The sequence below is a fragment of the Rissa tridactyla genome, chromosome 7 (assembly GCF_028500815.1).
Source record: "Rissa tridactyla isolate bRisTri1 chromosome 7, bRisTri1.patW.cur.20221130, whole genome shotgun sequence".
In the NCBI taxonomy this organism is placed as follows: Eukaryota; Metazoa; Chordata; class Aves; order Charadriiformes; family Laridae; genus Rissa; species Rissa tridactyla.
Window position 1 is genome coordinate 24536469 of NC_071472.1, and position 15361 is coordinate 24551829.

The 15361-nt window shown below is 36.7% G+C and overlaps 1 protein-coding gene across 1 annotated transcript in view; it reads left to right on the top strand.

The window, feature by feature from the left end:
• The window catches only part of MYO3B (myosin IIIB), a 193217-nt gene that overhangs the window by 47117 nt on the left and 130739 nt on the right, over nt 1–15361 (top strand). The window contains exon 8 of the mRNA XM_054208150.1: nt 9938–10003. Coding sequence (XP_054064125.1) covers nt 9938–10003 — 66 coding nt within the window. The remainder of the gene's footprint in view (nt 1–9937; nt 10004–15361) is intronic.

A 15361-nucleotide genomic window follows, 5' to 3' on the forward strand; every position in this document is an offset into this window, starting at 1 on the left:
CACCCGACTCAAACACAGAGTAAATGCTCTTTGTGAGAGCTCCCTTTGAGGAAGATTTAACTTCTTGGTCTGTTCAGTTGGGAGGATCTCAGTAGAGCTGTGTCAGAACTCTGCACTCCAGAAAAAGCAGGGAAGACATGTCATGACTGTATAGTTTTATTGTTGTTAGGTGCCAGAAAATGTCAGTCTTTCCAACAGGATACAAATGCATTTTTTCCCAGATTTGTTGAGGAAATAGAGTGCTTGCTTGTTGATACCACCTGACTTTATTTCGAACATACAGAGCTAATGTTTTTGAATGTTTAAAGGTAAAACAGTGCAATGATTCAGATTCTCAGTCAGTTTCTTAATCTTTACTGTAGAAAAAGACAGCTAGAAGATGTTTGTGTATCCTCAACACTTGCTGCCGTTGCATTCTAGACATAATGCCGTGGTTCTGACTGATGCCCACAAAAGATGAAATCCTTTCCCAAAGGCAAAAATTTAATAATCTTCAGGGCACTCAAATTTCACCCAAAATTTTGATTTTTGTTTTAACAACGTGCATTTCTCATAGCTGCTTCTTTGTTCTCATGTATTCCTTCTGTTCATTCCTCCGCCACCAGCTACTTTGCAGTTTTTACCCATTCCTGGATGTGCAGACTATCATATGGTAGTCTGTCTTCGAAACGTACCTTTTTTAAAGGTCTGTATTGTATTTCCGTTTCCTAGTTTATATATCCTTGTTATTTTTTTGTTTCATCTCCCCATGCGAAATGTCATTGCTCTCTTACCCACACAGAATGATTTGTGTCAGCTCTTTTCTTTCTTCCATGTTTCATTGCTATCCTATTTTAAATATTTCAGTTATTTCTCTGCTAACCTTCTTGCTTTCTCACTTCTGTTCTCTTTCTTCCTCTGTGTTTAGTGAATGGTGCTTGTGTGGTTGGCTTTGGGGTTTTTTTTTGAGAGAATACCCTATTTTTGCCTTTGGGGATTTTGGTTTGTTTGTCTTCATCTTCCTTTTTGTCTCTCATTTTTACTTTTTGCTCTTCTCATTGTGTTACTTCTTTGATATTTTTCCCAATCTTGGCATTGTCTTGTCTTTCCTTTTGCCAAGATGTTGCCTTCTACATTTGGAACACTCCCTCGTCCTGTCTGACATTTACCATTGCTCCTTTCAACTCTTCTTTTTCTCTGGATGTGTTAACTTATCCAGGAGATGCTTCTTTGCAAAGCTTACTCTAGAATATTCAACATGAATCTTGCATTAAAAAAACAATCATCCCTCTAGATTTTCACATGTTCCATGATGCTTAAATATTTCAGCTTTGTAGTTGTTTTTCTCTCATTGCATCACTACTTTGTTACACATTACTTGCACCATTTGTGTTTCTTGCCTTAAATTTATTTTATCTACCTTCATCCCTTTTTAGATGCTCTAGTTTATGAGAGTCAATATTTTTCCCAGGGTATTTTCCACAGCCTGCCCAGTTGTTTCAAGAGATACACGAGTTTTAAGTTAACGTTTTACAGGCTTATTGGGATACGGTCTTATTGTTATTACTGTCATTTAGTTCTGTATAAGAGAGGTTTTACTTGAATTGCTGTCACGGGACTTTTTTATTATGAATAAATTCTTCATGTTTATCATACTGTTTTTTAGTCTTCACTCCAATTATAATCTACAGAGATTCCTAAGTCATACTTTTTTTTTTTTTTGTGAAAGCAGACAAAAATTCAAGTGTTTTAAAATAAAGCTTATTGGATGGAATAGGAAAGGGAACAAAGAAATTCCACATACAGTCTTCATGCTCAGAAGGCATATTACCTTAAATGATAATTCCTTTTTAAAAAAAAAATATGCTCTTGCACATCTTGTACATTTCTTTACACTTCAGCATTTATTCAGTCTATTACTGCAGGATTTTTATAATGATCCTCCTAATGGTCCATTGGAAATATGCCACCATTAACTAATGTATTCCCTCTATGAGTATTCATTTCTGAACCAGACTGGTAGGGCTATCAGAATAATATCAGTTCTTACAATGCCAGACTAAACTGAAAACTGTAAGGTTTGAGTCATAAAGTACAAATAAGGAGTAATCCCTGTTTCCTTTGAAAATACAGAATTTAAGTACGTGCTTTTGACAAGTCTAATGATTGAATTCCATGTTCAGTACAAGCCATATCGAGCATATGGTAATAAACTTCTTTTATGGGTTACTGTCAGATTTATTTGTATTTCTGTAGAGCCTCAACTAAGAAGAGGCTCCCCTTCATGAAAAGGAAGGATAGGAAAGTGTCTTCCTCTTTGAAAATAAGAGCTAAATTAGTCTTTAGACAAAGAAATGAAGGTAAAGAAGGGGCACAAGTGCCAAAACTGCTTCTGTGGTTCTGTGAAGCAAGTCCCCCTTTTCATGGGAGTAATGTAATGAAAACATTTTACTCCTGATGGAAAGAAGGGCCCCAAAAAGCGTGTCTCAGCCAGTTGGAAAATCACAGGTACGCTGTGTTACCTCGTGTGTCCAGAACAACATGAAGCCTTTTGGCCAACTGACCATGGTGTGACAGGGCCTTTGCTGCTGTGTGGGTCCTGGGCAGAGGCAGGTCTCAGCAGGAGCACAGAACTGTGGGACCAGGTTCTGTGTCAGACTCCAAATTGTCTGGGTCTTCCCTTGATGATCTTCCTCCCCTTTCTTAAAAGAAACAGTTTGTGGCATCCCTCTGAGTCTTCCTCTTGCTGAGGCAGGTGGCCTCCTCGGGCCTCTTAAACCGGCTGATGTACAGTGGGAGTTTGAAAGGTGTACAATTCAGGACTTGCCCCTATGAAGTTATCTGTGGGGTTTTCCTGTTCAGATTTTAACAGATATTTTTCTTTCCCATACAGCTCTACAAATATGCAAAGTAATTGCAGTATTTTAATATTCCAGCTACAGAAGTGTAATGTCTAGACAACACCATATGTATTTCAGTCAGGCACAGAAGTATTACTGTGCCATTTTTATTTCTTTGGCAACTGACATTCTCCTGCTTTGCAAATTCACAGAGCAATGGTTTTAATAGAAAAGCAAAATATTACATTGCAGTAAAGATCTGAACGGGCTATAAATAAAATCTCTACTATTATTTCCTCTGTTTCAATTGCTGTTAATTTGCTAGTGTCTCTTTAGCTCTTTGAAACTTTTGTGTATAAATGAGATGACAAAGCATAATTATAATTCAGTTATGCTAAATATTTGTTTTGAAACTTGACCACTGGAATGCGAAGCTGTCTCTTTTCACCTGCATCCAGAAATATTTCGGAAATAAAATACTTGTTTCTGTCTCAGTGAAGCCAGAAACTGAAACTGGAAACTGAAGAGTAAATGACAGAAATAAATGATGCCTTGTCAAGTTCTGAAAAAGGCTAATGAAACCTTGCAGCTGCCAAATCTGACTGAAACCAGTGGCCTGTGAATTGCAGTGTTCAAGGGAAAAAGTCAAAGATAATCCAGATGTTCCCAAGCAGAACACTTTGCAATACTTTTTCATCCATTTTCTTTCTGAGCTAAAGAATTATATAATTGAGATTTGTTTTAGTACATTTTCTGAAGGTTATTATTTGACCTTCAAAAAAATTTAGCGTGCTTAGCACGTTATTTCTGTCCATACTCATTACTTTAAAGGTGACTTTTAATTTATCAGATATATACCATTTTGAAAAACAGGATTGTTCATGTGAAGGAGGTTTCTTAGAAGGTTTCTTTTGACAGCCTCTTTATGTTCTTCCTGAAGCGCTTTTCCTTTGGCAATGCATAAAGTGAATCTTGAAAATCCAAGGGAGATTTGTGCGTAATTCTGGAACTGACTGTCTTTTGCCATTTATTTTTGCTCATTATTATGCTGGCTGATGAAATATTCTAAGCTGGAGACTTGTGAATAAATCTTGATTTAAGTGTGTTTTAAAGAAGTAGATCATATTTTGTTAATTTGTGGATTTATTTTGCAGCTGAGCCCATATCTCATTGTTTATCTGCTAAGTCACCTATGTAGTGGCAGCAAAATAAATAAATAGTCATGCAAAATCACAAGCAAAAGGGGACAAATGTGTATTTATGTGTTACAAGACATACAGCCATCATTCTCTTCTGAGAAAGTGAAAACAGACATCCAATGTGTATTTTGCTATATCAGGACCCTGCATTGTGAAAAAAGCTGAAGAACTGGATTGGTACCCTCTACCCTTTCAAGCAATTAGGACCCTACAGTCTCCCAGTTATATTTGTCTGTTTAACTTTCAAATCAATCTAAATTTATCATATGCTGTTGGATTCAGTCCAGGCTTCTGTAACTGTGTACAGCCTATGGAAAATAAAGAGCATCCATTCCAGTAAAGAGGGAAATATCAGCTAACTCTGTAATTAAAAGACAGTAAAATACTTAAGCAAGAAGAGTATTTTTGTTTTGGCAATGAGGTGGTAATGTCTTGTGTTCTGCTTCCTCTTAACTGATTCTTTTCCCTTGGTAGGTTTTGATCTTGGTTTAAAGCAGCACATCTGTGTTAGAATTAAAGCACTTACACGGTATTTGAATAGATACATGCTTTTGATATTCTAGAAGGTAAGAAATTAAAGTCATATGCTTAGAGTTTTGAACTGAATATTTACACAAGAAAAATAGCCCTTTCAGAGAAAAGGAAGGGGGAGTAGAAAAGGAGAAACTAGAAGTGAATCAGTTGCTGCTGAGAAGGCATCTGGAGAGTGAATTTGGCAGGTGCCCTTCCCTTTCACAGAATAAGGGCAATTTTGCTGGTGCCCCCTAATTGTATAGTGAGAGTACTATGATCTGGCATTAGTCTGTTTCCTTGCTTGAGAAAGGTTTATGGAACTGTGCTGAGCCCTAAGAAGCTGAAGATGATGTGATGAGCTACTGCCGTTTCCAGCTGTTTCACGTGGTGTGATTTGGTTCGTACTGTCTCAACATCAGGTTCATGCCTTGGAAGCTGGCTAGGCGTGGGAATGCCTTGCTTATATGTCTGGTGAAGAGGACTTGAGGGACATTGGTGTTCCCGGTATGGTCAAGACTTTCACAGTTCTGGGTGTTTTGGGGAAAGGATGTTCAATTGCCTTTGGAGCCCCGTAGATCAATTCAATGGGGAGACAATTGTTTTAGACCTGGAGCCATTTTGCCCAGATACCATGCTTCTGTCGTTGCTTCCAATTTTCTTGTAGATCCTGTATTCTTTCTGGTCTCTTGAGGCAATGTGCTACTGTGGTTCCCAACCATGGAGGCTTCATGCAGCAGCATTCAGATTGATGACAGCTTTCCTCTGACCTAAAAGGCAACTTCAGAGGCCTGCCTCCATATACAGGGAGGATTTTGTGCTGATTCACCACTCCTACAGGCACCTAAACTCTACAGTTTCTATCTTAACCTTGCAGAGCTGAATACGGTACCCTGCTTCCTGCTGAGTGGACTTTAGTGCAATATATTACTGGAAGTCAGTCAAACTTGAGTGGCCTTTAGTAGGAGACAGATGAATGGGAGAGTGTTAAGAATCTGTATTTTTCATTCAGAGCAATGGAAACCTCTTATTGATTTGAATGGGCCACAAACCAGGCGCGTTAGGAAATCCTCCGAACCCTGTTGAGAATTGCCTGGTTATTTTTGGAGGATTATCCAAAGTGGGGATGCTTTGGAGCTGTGGGACTTTAAACTAGTATGAGTATTTAACAGGTATTAATTGATGTCAATTATTCATGTATTTTAATAGAAACGTTTTATGTAACGTTTTGTAGGGAAATCTCATTATTGTGCATGGTTGGCTTTCTGCTTTTTCCATGGCTGTTTCACGTAGTTTTTTTGAAATATGTATGAATGGTTTAATTTAGTGTAAAAACTGTCTATTTATAAACCCAGACGACTGTTAACAGAACTATTGTCTCTTCAGTCTGTTTGAAAAATAATTCACATGTGTGTATGGGGCTGTGATTGCCAGGGCCTGTTCATAGTGACAGGTGTTGGATGTTCATCTGCTAATTTCTCATTAGAAACAATGTGGTAGGCTGATGGTGCAATTTGGTCATTGGAGGCCCCGTCTTGATTTCTGTTCATAAAATGTGTGGCTATGTTTACTGAAATGATTTAAAAAGTAGTAGATGCATTTTCAATTTTTTGAAATTTGTCATAGAAGTGTTTTAAGATGAAAATATTTGTTTTCTCATTGCCAACAAATATCTATTATCTGTGATCTGTAATTAGGCTCACAGCTCAATGTAAAGGACGAGTGGTGCTCGCTGAGCTGCATCATTGGCCTTATTGTGGTAAAATGACCGATTTTGTTTTACCAGCTGTGACTTTGGAAGCAGACTGAATGACAGGGAACACATAAAGCTCGACAGATTAAAATATTTCCAGCACATAATTCTGTGTGTGTATCATCCAGGATCCAGCAGCAGTTCTTGCTTGATAAGCTTGCTAATGTCTCCATGTTCTAAGGAACATTGTGCTCCTGTATGGGGTGTCTTGTACAGGCTCAATCCTGCAGTCCTCACGGAAGCAAAACTCCCAGTGAAAAACAGCATCAGCGTGACTGTGGAAAGCACTGAATACAAGGGTAGAAAAACTCCTCACAAGAGCGGTGCATCTGCCTAAAGAAATAGAACATGTAGTTCTGTGACTAATTATGAATTATAGAAAAGGACTAAAGGAAAAAGACACAAAGTTAGGAAATAAATGGTTGATTACTCATCTTGCATCAAAGGAGGACATTTTCAAAAGACAAGCCCAATTATACCCGCTTTTTGCAATGATATTCATATCTACTTCTAACAATTTCCATCGCTTACAGTAGAATATAGGATTATATTGTCCTTCAGATTGAAAGGTTGCATGCAGAGCATTCTAATTTTATGTGAAAAGAGCACAATAAGTTATGTCAGCAAGTTAACAAGAGGTAGCTTTTTAGTTTTACTGTGAATGTGTTCTGAGGACTGCAGAAGCAGCCAGATGTTGGTGAAATGCAGTGTTGTTGGCTGATGCAAGTATACAGAAGCCATAGAACTCCATGTGCTGGATTTAATACAGTCTGCAATCATGAACAGCCCTAGTTTGGTCTTTGGGCTGAAGTGGTGAGGCAAGTGTTGCTTCTCTGTGGTTTAGCATCTGATAATGTATGTGAGTTGTTTTACTTTTTCTCTTTAATGTGATATGAATTGCAGATATCTTAATGGATTATTAATTTCAAGTTACCCTTGCATATCTGTCTTTTTGTGTTATCCTACAACTTGAGTTTGAGTCTTTACTGCAGAAATCTACCTCTGGAGGTGCCATGGAAGCAGTGGGTGGTGTTTTCTCATGTCACCATGAAACAGTGGTGTCTTAGGTAAAGCGAAGGTAGGAACCTGACCCTCTTATGCCCCTTTCTGGAAATTCTTTATGGATGTGATGCCAGAAAAGAGTGATCTGACTTTGTATTTTGTAGTTAAGTAGTGTCTTTCTTCATGGGGAACCAGTGTACTTTATAGATGCTAATGAATTAAGGTTCTGGTCGTGTTTATCAGCTCAATTTTATAGATGGGATAACATGGTATCTTCTGTCAACAAATACAAAAATATCACACTCAAGAAAACATCTGTAGAGTTACGGATTACTTGGTTGTGTTTATTTGGTACATAGCATGCTCAGCCACCTGTAAGAGAGTAGCTATGAGTGAAAGCTTAGTAGCTTAGTAATTCATTGGACAAAACATGTTCTGTGTGGTTAAAAACATGACTTTCTCTATTAATTATTAACCTGCAAATGAGTAAATGTATTTCCTAAATGACATCTGCTCTACTGGTCTGTTCTTCCGTGATGAAATCCCTCTTGTTCCATCATAATATCTGCAACTACTGTAAGTACCTCTGTGTCTTTTTTTCAAAAAGTTCCTTGTGAGATTATTAATAGAGACTCCAAACCATATGGTTTTTGTGAGCAGCGTTGTTACCACCATGGAAAGACTTTAAGAACAGTGCGAACAGACAGGACAAAACTACGTATTTCATGAATAGTAACTGAGCTTTTGAAAAAGCAAATTACTTTGCAGTGAAATTCAAAATTTCACAGCAAATATTCAGTACAACATTGCTGGTATTATTCTAAAAACAAGTACACTGTACTTCACAGTACGATAAAAGCTGGTCTAATCAGAATCCAAATTGTCAGATGGAGTCCGATTCCTGCAAAAAGACTAAAAACATATCCTAACCCCAGCTGGCTGTCCCTTAAAGCTGTTTGCAGAGTTCACGTGTGTGGAATGTGTGGACTGATAACCATTTTCATTGTAGAGAAAGAGGCTTTTAAAGTTTGCCTTTCTTTGATAGAGTTGTTTTGTTGGTTTTTTTTTCTGGGAGTATCTCTAGAAGTACTTTTCTATGTTTTTTTAATGCTTGTAAAAAAGCAGATTCTGTGATGTGCATGAACGTATGAGGCTGGTAAATGGAAGACAACCCTGAAAAGTCATTGTCACTGAAAATAACCATCACATATTTTTCCTAATGATAAATTTGGTAAGGGATGGACAACTCAAACATTCTGGGTTTCTTCACATCATGAAGGAAATTGTGTTCCCTGAGTCGTCTCTAACAAAAGAGAAAAGTAACAACATATTAATCTCAGAAAACATGTCAGCCTGCAGTGAAATTGGATGGCTGCATTTGTTTTGAATAGATACAGATGAACAAAAATGGTCCATCTATTTCAAAGCTACATTGTAAATTTTTTTTAAAACCATTTTGTTTGGATTTTTGAGGGTAATCGTTGAATGGAACTACTCTTTGAATGCATATGCATAAAAGATTCAAGAACCACTAAGGAGATCAACACTAATTTAGATTGTTTGCCCTTTTGTTTTGTGAGATGTTTCCAAGCAGTGTCATGCTGTGGAATGTGACCTGGTATAAACGAGGTGATTCGTGTTACAATCCGAAATATGAGTGACTGTTTCTGTTGTAGAATAAGTCTTACTGTGATTTTTTTTTTTTTCTGCCAGTTCAGTAATATGTGACCCTTTGCATTGAGCCCTCAACTGCAGCAAAAGACAAATCATTAAGGTTTTATAAAACACAAGTTTAATCTTAAAAAGTTAAATAGACTTCATTACGTATCAAATCTTAAGTTGCAGAAGAAACCTCTGGAAGATAATACGCTATAATACAATATGTGATTCATGAACACTTCCTGCTATAGGTTGGTCCACTTAAATTTGAGCCACTTAAAATTTGGTCCACTTAATATGACCTATAGGCTTTGCTCTGTGTGTTTATGTAATTTAACTGTAACAGTAGCAGTCAGAAAGGAAAGTAATTAAATGCCAACAAACATGGAACGCATGAGAGTTTAAAAGATTATTGTTATGGAAGGCCATCTTACTATGTAGTGTAAAAATACTGTCTGCTAAATGTCATTTTAAAAATAACATCTATTTTTATAGTTTTAGAATTTACAGTGTCATCCAAACTGAATACAGACTGAAATCGGGACTGAAAATCCTACAGATTGTTGACAGTTTAGTAGTTCTTATGATTAAGATTCATACTTTTAAAAGTTTTGGTCAGAGTCCGTGATCTGGGGTAAAGGGGTTAAGTGGTGTGATGGCTAGGTTAATATTCCAGTTTCAGCCGATCCTTCCTGAGTCAGGCTGAATTGAAAGGGAAGTGTTGGGAGGAAGCACACCGTGAGCTGTACTGACTACCAACTTCAAAGGTATTGACATGAAAGGAGAAGGACATGAAAAGAGGAGAACTGTCGTTGAATAAGCAGCAGCAAGAAAAACCCAACAGGCATCTGAAGGCGACACATAGACAATTTGAACATTACTTTCTTGATCATAATTTTCTCCGTAGTGGAACCAGTATTATCTTTGTTGTCTGCTTGTGACATAATTCCAGTAAGCATTAACATTTAAAACCCCCAAACTTTGTATTTTTTCAGAAATCCTCCTCCTACTTTGCTACATCCTGAAAAATGGTGCAGAGGATTCAACCATTTCATTTCACAGTGAGTTTTATTTTCTTTTAAAAACGGCTTATTCAGCAAGGCCTACGTGTGTCAATCTGAAAGCAGAATTTGTTTCATGGAGTTGTTGCTTGTGCAGATTTTTAACTTCAGTTTTCTTTTCGTAGACTCTAGACCATGCTTCGCTTTTTGAAAGCTGTACAGCACAGTTTGATCTTCTTATGTAATTTTTTTCACAGCTTCTCTGAACTCCTTAGTTGATTTCCTTCTTGGCTTTGATAGACGTGGGACAGGTTTATAAATATACCTGATTTCGTTGATGGTTTTGCAGGGAAATTTTGCGTCAAGGAGAAAAAAAGCGTTAGTGCAAATGACTGCCGGTCAACTTAATATAAGAAGTTGAAAGACAAGAAAGAAAATAATTGCCTTTTTCCACTGTACTAATATTCAGTAGGTTATAAACCCACTATATGTAATGGAGCACTAGTTGTACCAAGGGTGTAATATGTTACCCAGATGGTACCAACTTTCTGGATGTGGCTGTTACTGAAGTAAAATATGCTTTTGCTTTCCTTTTTTCTTTTTACAGTGAAACTAAGAAATCTCAATTTAGTAGTTGCTAGCATTATATACAAAAATCTTACAGAAACTCTTGAGTGATTTTTAGGGTTCTTCAGGATTCCATTGTAACCTGTCACAGCCTAAACTGTGTAACATGGAGCATAATATTATCAGACCCTTGGGACGTTTACACTGTGCACATAACCAAATACTTTGAACACCGCTCCTCAGTATTGACTTTTCAAGACAGGTTTGAAAATATACACATCTGCATTTTGAATCTGTTCTGTTCTTTAATGTATCTAGTTACTTGAGGAGTACAATATCCCTACCTGGTACCTTTTTCAGTCAGTTGTGTAGTAGTATCTTCCCATTTTAGGAGAAGTTAAAAATAGAAAGAATAATGCAAATTTTATTAATATTCCATGAAAAATATTCTTATTTTTTATGCTGATCTTTAATCAAGCAGGAAGTTGAGGTACACTGTAGTGGTTGGCCCACAGAGGAAGGCTGTTGCTGTTATTACTGCAGTGTAACTCAGAATCTCTTCCAGTGTAGGTAGTAGAAGTATCTTCCTCTAGAGCAGATTTACCCAAGTTCTGTTTCTCCATAATGCGTGTCCTTGTTTACACAGCAGTGTACATTGTGATCTATGGCAGAATCGGTGTTTAATCACAAAAATCACTGGGTGGTGGATGAATTCCATTCTATTACAGAGAAACAGTGTTTTCACACTATTTATGGACAGTAGCTTATATTCTGGGGGACTCTAGAACTGTTGGGTTATATTCCACTTGTGCTTTAGAGAGTCAGTGCACCTGGTAAATAAGATTACATTCCTTTCTCAGAAACACTGTGCATTAGCCTTCAGCATTGTTATACAGGTTTTTCTGTCTTGGTATCTTCCTTTTTTGAAGTCCCTGCTGAGCTTGAGAACAATACAAAAAACTGAGTGTAACATTTCTTAGCATTTGTTCAGTCCTTTAGTTCAGCATGGACTGTTCATAAGAGAAGTCAGACATTAGTACTTTATGGCTGTGCTTGTTTTTAATCTTATCCTTTGGGGTTTTGATATCTTCAAATTGTATATTTTTAATAACATTGATTTTTAATAACTTTTGCTTAATTACTTCCTCTCACCAGCTACATCTGCAGGTTCTTAAATCTCGCTTTTCATTTTTACAGTAAGACACACAATGAAGTAAGGAACTAAGCTTATATGCAATCTCTTAAAATGGAGAAATGCAACAATTGTAATAAATACGCTGGTTTTATAGCTACCTTTAAGAGAACACCGAAATGGAATTCTGTGTGACATTGCTTCATTCTCGGGCATGTGTTGTTATGATGCAGAGGTTACAAGATGTTTTTATGGAGGCTTGGATTTACATTAGTGGATTTTCTATAAAAAAATAAATAATGAAACATTGGATCATATAACTGCAAACCTTTTAGCCGTCACTGATAATTGGTTCATTTATATGCATTAGTTATGCATTTGTGGATGCCCACCTTGTGACAGCTTAGTTATGATAAATTAAAAGCAGTGATTGTATAAATTCCATACTGCCTTTTATCCATATGTTAGGACCTTGCCTGATGTTTCTGTCACCCTTGTGATGAGTGGTTAGTCTTCGAATAATTTCATTATCTACCTCCTTCCTGATGGCTAACATCATTTGCATAACAAGCTTATCTGGTTCAAGCTGTGGGCCAGACCTTCATACTGACAAAAACCAAGCAAGCGGCTTTGGCAAAGCATACTTTTGACTTCAGTCAGTTTACACGATAATTTTATTTATGCCAAGATTGCCAAACCTGGTCGTTGTAGCTTTTTTTCACCTTCCATTCTCGTTCCTTGAAATGCCACTGTCTCGAGGCATTTCTCTTATAAGAGTTCTCTCATGTATTGTAGTGACCTACAACATGCCTGAGCTGGGAGTTTCAATGCGCTTTTGCAGGTAACTCTTTAAACTATTAAAATAGTAATAATGTATTTTTCAGAAATTAAGTCTGTATTTTTAACTATGGTTCTGCTGCCCCAAGAGATACAATTTTGCAGTAGCATTTTAAAGTCAGATGCATTATTTACAAAATCTGAATGGAGAGAGGGTCGAGATAGTTCTCAGCTTGGTGAACGTACGTTTCTTTTTCCGGCATTGTTGACCTTGACTTGACATGAAGACTGTAATGTGTTGTCCTCAGAAGGATTTTTACAATGAGATAGCTAAGCTGAGTTAGATATTAAAAAAAAAAAAAAAAAATACAGACAAGACACAATTTCAGCCAAGCCTGGTAGCAGCCTAATTTTGTATTTGACATCTACTGAGATACACACAGCACATACATACTTTTAAAAGGTCAGTAAAATTCTATACATGCCTACTTATCTGTACTCCTTAATTGGCCATTAAGAACTTGGCTGCTCCGCTCATAATGTGAGAAAGAGTTAATTGTTTATTTTCAGCTGCATATTAATAGGGCCTACCACTCCTATAAGGCCATGTGAACAACCACATCAGTTGTTGGAGGATTAGCTTCTAAAACCAGTATACTTTTACCTATGGTTATTTCTGTGTTGAAATAACATACCAGTTTTGAAGAGCTCTCTCTATTCATTGCCTATGAATGTTTATGAAGCTTTTTTTCTTTTGATAGCTACAGCATAGATGACATTGCTCTCTATAGATAACAATTTGTGTCCACCACCATTTTAGACATACAGCGCTTCAGATTTTATTCATAAAGTAATACAGGCTATGTGTTAAAATGAATTAAAAAAGCCCATTCAGTACAGTTAACTCACATGCTGCAAATAATTTTCTTGGCAGTTTAAACCTTGACTGATCTCTAGGGGTAAATAGAAGAGTTAATATGTTCTTGGAGCAGAAGGGTACAATAACCTTTATTTACATTACATCACAAAATGGTAATTTTAATTAAAATGAGCAATGGTATCTCCAGGGACAGACGTTCTCCTTTTAAATTTATTTAACCAATGATTAGCTATTATGGTTCTTTGAATTAATTAGTCATTCTTGAGCTGAAGGGAATTAAAGAATTAAGAAATTCAGGAAGTACTAAAGTCAAAATGTGAAGTTACAGGATTTATGGTCACATTTATCATCAGAATACAACTTTTATTTTAGCAATGACATTGCATATACAATACAAATATAATTTTTAGTCTTGATAAACTTAATTTTTTGTACTCAATTTCAACACAGCCTCGCAAGCTGAATTTCACATTGATGAGTCTACATTCAGAGTTATTCAATTAATAGATCATCTAGATTATGTAGGTTTTAAGTGCTCCATTTAGATTTAACTTCTCTGAATGCAGATCAAATTTTTTCACAATCTAAGCAATTGTTTAGTGACATTCTGTTCATGTTACATAAAGAATGTTTTACTGTTTCTGTCACTGAGAACATGATATGCGTTTGACATAACTGATTAATTTCACAGTGTCTAAGAAGACAAAGAGGTTTGCAAATGTCAGAAAGATACAAATTGCAATGTGTAAGGTTACCACCAAATCTGTAAGTTTTCGCCTTTTATTCATTAGTGTAGACTCTGAGAATCTGTCTACAGATGAACTTGAAATACTAAATTGTAGTACCTGACAAAAGAACTCCACCACTTTTGAGTATTTCATGAGACATTTTTATACAGATGAATGGGCAAATATAATGGGTACAATTATCTTCAGCTTTCTAATGAGCAGGTGTAGTAAAAAACTGCAATTTTAGGTAAAGGTGAAAAACTCCCATGCAGGTTTGAAGTCATGACCCTGTAAAGGATCGTGCTGGAGTTTATGAATGCCATAGTATCAAGATCTTTCACTCAGTAAACTGTTGAGTTCCTTACCACTAGTGATAAGCACTCATTCTTCCTTTGGTTCCCGTGGCTTGTGGGTTTAGTGGCTTGCTATTCTCAATTGTAAACACTAACAGTAGTAAGAATAGTGCAGTGAGAAAGACTTGTATCCATGGTGGAGTGACAAGCCTATTTGGGAAGCGTTGGCAATTCCAGGAATACTATGTTGCACAGAAGATTATAGTATCAGAGAGAGCATGTGAAGTAATCGTCTGATGAGACAAAGTTTCTCTACTCCCTTCTTCAAGCTCCTGTTTTCATTAAGAGCCAGTATTTCAGTTTCGTAAGTAGTCTTTGCCTATTGGTCTTTCACCAGGATGCTTTTAAAGCTTAACTGAAAGCTTAGGTGCTTCTGGAGCTCTAACTTTATTACCATCTATTGGAAGGAAAGCCTTTTGTAATACCTAATGTTTGCCACCTCTCTACTTTACTTGAAAGGAAATTTAAAGGCAGGATGTTACCACCTGTTACTACATGGGTTTCACTTCCATAATATTTAGTAAAAATAAAGACTGAGCATGGCAGAAGACTGAGGACAATAAGACAGAAGTGCTAGATGCAAACATTAAGGTGCAGGGTGGGAAGGAAAGAAGATGGCAGGAGCGGAGAGAAGTGCAATATGTCTGTGCTGATCTTGTAGTAGGTTGGGTTTAGGGGTGGACTTACTCCTTCCAGTTAAGTTATTCTAGTTCTCAAAGAAGGGATGTGTTCCAGATGATCCACGTTTGTTTGGAATGCATTTTTGATGGTATGAAAGGCAGAAATAACAGAAATAGGAAAGCAGTAAAAATTGGAGTTGCAAAAAATGTAAAACAAATAATAATCTAGCATTTCTGCCTGACAGTAGTACCTTTGCATTCGACTGAAGCAACAATAGAATACTAACGCCTTATTCCTGACAGCAGATTTTTAAGTCATCTGTACTTATAGACTAGAGACGAGTTCAATTCCTTACTTTAA